At 42.9% G+C, this 4,314-nt stretch overlaps 1 protein-coding gene across 2 annotated transcripts; it reads left to right on the top strand.

The window, feature by feature from the left end:
• The first annotated feature begins 1,005 nt into the window (after positions 1-1,005).
• dtd2 (D-aminoacyl-tRNA deacylase 2) lies at positions 1,006-4,004 on the top strand. 2 transcript variants are annotated; one of them, XR_008563523.2, is made up of 4 exons: positions 1,006-1,225; positions 3,172-3,241; positions 3,331-3,729; positions 3,816-4,004. XR_008563523.2 is itself a non-coding variant. In XM_015969028.3 (3 exons), exons 1-3 carry the CDS (start codon positions 1,115-1,117, stop codon positions 3,663-3,665), a joined length of 516 nt encoding a protein of 171 aa, XP_015824514.1. In that variant the 5' UTR covers positions 1,007-1,114; the 3' UTR covers positions 3,666-3,789. The 2 variants fall into 2 exon arrangements, 1 of the variants encoding a protein (XP_015824514.1); XM_015969028.3 differs by lacking the exon at positions 3,816-4,004 and having other exon boundaries at positions 1,007-1,225; positions 3,331-3,789.
• Positions 4,005-4,314: the final 310 nt, after the last annotated feature.

The raw sequence follows: 4,314 nt of genomic DNA, 5'->3' as shown, positions 1-4,314 counted from the left end.
ACTTTTTTCCAATATTTAAATCCAGAAGTTACAAAAGCTGGGTCTATGCTTTTGGCTTGTGTTGGTTTTTTGTAGTATTTAGAGCATTGAAAACACAGAACACAAAAATGTGTGTATTTTCTTTTCTTTTGTTGCAATTTAAATGTTGACCGCTAGTTAGCAGCGGTGTGCAGTGGGTTTTGTTTCCACCATTGACATTTATATCCCAGCTATTATGGTTCAGATACCTTATGTTAAACATGTTAAGTATTAGTTTGGACTGTTTATTGAACATTCCTGCAATAAATTCAGTCTGAAAAAATTGCTAATAATGTTTGACTGAATATTTCGCTATATATGGTGATACATTGTATCGTCTCCCCTACATTGATACGTGTTGTATCGCCAGAATTTCAGCAATAAACATCCCTACTGCTTGTTTACATCTCTCTCCACAACCAATGGAGCAGGTGTGAAATGAAGGGTGTTGCATAGCAGAGCGGGGGGAGGAGGGGTGGTTTCAAGGATCATTTTGACAGGGGGGGTGGGGGGGGGGTGGGGCAAAGGTCCCTCTTGCCTGGGGTCCCCAAATGTCTTAAAACGGCCCTGCCTGAGGAACGCCTGCCACTGTGAAGAACCACAATAAGATGTTTGTTCTTTAATGTAAGCTAAATAAACACGTTCCTGCCCACATGTTACACAGAGAATAAGAAGGTTTGGACGTGTGGATAGCTGTCTTTACAGCTCATGGCCATTTTGCTTTTTTTTTTTTTATTTCTGATGACCAGCAGCAGGATTTGCTGCTTTTGTGAACATTGAGTGGAAATCTTTATCTACAGGGGAAATAACAAATGCGTTATCAGTTAAGTTTATTAAACTTTTAACATGAATCTCTTGTTTGTTTGTTTCTTGTCGAAGTTTTTACTGTCAGCGCTTTTATTTATTCTCTCCTCTGGATTATCCCGGACCGGGATCCACATAAACTAATGATTCAATCCGTTTGTAAGATCACGTGATGCGCAGACTCTGCGCAAGCATCTGCGCACTCTGATCACGTTACACTGATGCGGAAGCGAAACCAACCGCGCTGAACATTTCTTGCAGGGGTTCGGTTTAAGGTGGATCTGAGGCGGAGATGACGGAGAAAGGCGACTCCCCGGTGGCTCGGACGGTTCTGCAGCAGTGCCTGCAGGCCAGGCTGCAGGTGAGACCAGCGGAGGGGCAGTCTGACGCTCAGTTCGTCCAGGTGAGCTTCAGATCATCTGTTACACACGAGAAATACACGTTTGCCATCTCTGTGAATACATATGAAAGAAAGAAAAAAAGAAAGAAAAGTCTATAGCACCTCTCAAGATAAAAATCAGGAGGCGCATTAAATCAAAATATAAAATATGCTTTTAATGATTAAAAATATGGTTAGGAATAGAACAAAAAAAATGAAATTGTGATTAAAAATGTAAGGAAAGGGAACGAGGGGAATCAGTGGATCCTGTGAAAGGCGGAGTTGGTAGAAAGAGCAGAACAAGATGAGGGAGGTGATGAAGGTCACACCAGAGCCTGAACAGATGAGTTTAAAGGAGACCACTGAGTCCACTGATCTCAGGTTTGGGGGGGGGGGGGCTTCAGTGTCTGGGGCCACAGCAGCTGATGATCTTGGCACATAATCTGTAAACAACCACAATATGCTGTTTATAATTTTATGTAGAATAAACATCGTTTTGCTCTCATTGCAGGGCCGTGTTAAGGCTTTTTGGGGTCCAAGACAAAATGGACTTGGAGACCCACCGCCCAGAGCACTAAAAGGAACCACAGAATAGACAAATGGTTGCTGTTTGCCTCAGCTTTAGATCAATAAAAATACTTTTGGGAAAGTACAGATACTGTTTACAAATCTTGTATAATATTGCACTCTTGGTTATGTTTACATTTGAACATTTGCAAAAAGCAAATGCCACTTAGACACTAGCATCGGCTGCACTCTGCTCCGCCCCAGCTCGACCGTGATCGTTCCACACTGCCTCAGGAATGCGGATGTCATTGAGCACATGGGCGGTCTGTGGTCTTTGATGTCATGAGCGCATCTCCGAGCGTGTGGGAGGGACAAGACAGCACGGTGAAGTCTGTGGTGTTTCTATTATTAAACAAAAGCGGGCTGAGCCGTCTTGCTTTTGGAGAAAATGACTCTGACATCGCATCCTGCTTTGCTGTGTCTGGCAGCAGTGTGTGTGTGTGTGTGTGTGTGTGTTTGTGTGTGTGTGTGTGTGTGTGTGTGTGTGTGTGTGTGTGTGTGTGTGTGTGCTCCTCACAGCAGAGAGACAGAGAAAAACGGCCTTTAACTTCACACAATCTGGAATGATTCTGTCCACCAATCAGAGGCTCCCCCTAATGGTAGGCATGCTTTTGAGCCAGCCAATCAGTCAGCAGTGGGCGTGTCAGCCCTGTTCGGCTCCAGGCAGACCTCCTCGAGAAGAGGGCTGAAAAGACGTCCATTTGCGAGCAGCAATCTCCCAACCCGGTCCAGGCGGAGTGGAGCTGGTGCTAGTGTGTAAGGGCCTAAACTCACCAACATCCTATAGTCGGCTTCAGTCCATACATCCATCTGCAACATGCCTCTCCCACATTCTTTAGGGCAGGTAGGTAGCGGCACATACTTATGACATCACTAACAATGACTTAGGCTATCTTAAAGAGACTACACAATCAAGGCTGTTTCGCCACCAAATGACACCATTTGTCTACATTTATTTCATAAACAGTCATTCTCTGGGGGACCCTGGCCAGCTCAGGGCCCAAGACAATTTCCTTGTTTGCCTGCTTTTTTGCAACGGGCCTGCCCACGTGTTTGCAGCGTGATTAATTATCATTTAATAAACATCAATACATACCAGTAATAAACATCAATAAAGTACCTAAGGCTTGTAAGAAACTCATTTATCTTTTTGTTCTGAGTTCAGCTGTTGCTGGTAGATTTGTCCAATGGGTCTTTATGTCAGAATATCTAAAGTATAAAGCTAACAAGCCATGTACTGCACAATAAAACTGATCTCTGCATTTTCAACACTGCTGATGAAGACTTTAGTTGTTTTGTTTTTTTTATTCTGGTCTGAGGAGCATCTTAGAAACAGCATGCATCCCAGCACACACGCCTGTGTTTATTTGAACCTGTTTGACTTCCTGTTCCTCCTGACTCAGATCCACAGAGGAATGGTGATCTACATCTGCTTCTTTAGAGGCGCCACAGACGATGTTCTGCCTAAGATGGGTCAGAAACTTGCCGGTTTAATTTATGCAATCCCTCCCAATCTGTAAAACTCTTGACAGATTTCTTGCACTCTTCCCATTTCTCTCCAGTATCCACGCTGTTAAACCTTCGACTTTGTGAGTCCACCTCTGGAAAAATGGTTTCTGTGTCAGAGCTTCCCGGTAGCCTGCTGATTGTACCTCAGGCCACGCTGGGAGGGAGAAACAAAGGCAGGGCCATGCAGTACCACAACAACATCAACAAGGAGGAAGGGCTGAGGCTCTACAGCAAGTTTGTCTCTCTGTGTGAGAAGGAACTCGTGGCTGCAGCTGCTGCCTCGGCCACGAGCGGAGCCGAGGTGACGGTTAAACATGGAACATATGGAAATAGACAAGTGCTGCAGCTGGACACCAACGGACCGTACACTCATCTGATGGATTTCTGATTCGTCCTCCAGATGGAAAATGAATAGATGCTCATAAATCAGCAGATGGACTACTTTTGTAAATGTGGGTTTAAGTATTCATCCTGTGAAATAAACAAAAATAAAAGCGTTCTAATTTGTTGAATTCACTGAGGAACATTTGTCCTCCAGGACAGCAGAGGGCGCGTCGCGGCCATTTGGGTAGCAGAAGTAAGCAGCGCATTGTAAGCTTGGGTTACAGAAGCGTTCAAAACCTGCACGTTCCACAGTGAAGTGAGCGGTGCGTCGAACCAATGAGACTTCCGCTGAATAACTTATTTTTCAAAATTAAAAGCTGTTAAAATTAAAAACTAAATTGTTCGTTTGTGCTCTCTGTGTTATTTTTTTATTTATTTTTACGTTTTTCATAATTCATTATTAAAGTTTGGATATTCACTTTGATGTTTTAGCTAATGGTTGATCAATTATTTTCTTAAATGTTGTTTAAAGTGACGATTCTTTCACTTGTTTAAGTTGTTTTTCAAATCAGTCACACGAGACAAATTATATATTATATACTCGTAAAAATTAGCACTTCTTACAGTAAATTGTGGACTGAGATGTATATTTTCATACACAAATTAAAAAGTAACCTAAGATGGGTAGCGAATATCACATTTATTTTGAAAAT

Source organism: Nothobranchius furzeri, chromosome 18, assembly GCF_043380555.1.
Source record: "Nothobranchius furzeri strain GRZ-AD chromosome 18, NfurGRZ-RIMD1, whole genome shotgun sequence".
NCBI classification, from domain to species: domain Eukaryota; kingdom Metazoa; phylum Chordata; class Actinopteri; order Cyprinodontiformes; family Nothobranchiidae; genus Nothobranchius; species Nothobranchius furzeri.
The sequence above is the reverse complement of the archived record's forward strand: the minus strand, read 5'-3'. Positions and strand labels throughout refer to the sequence as shown.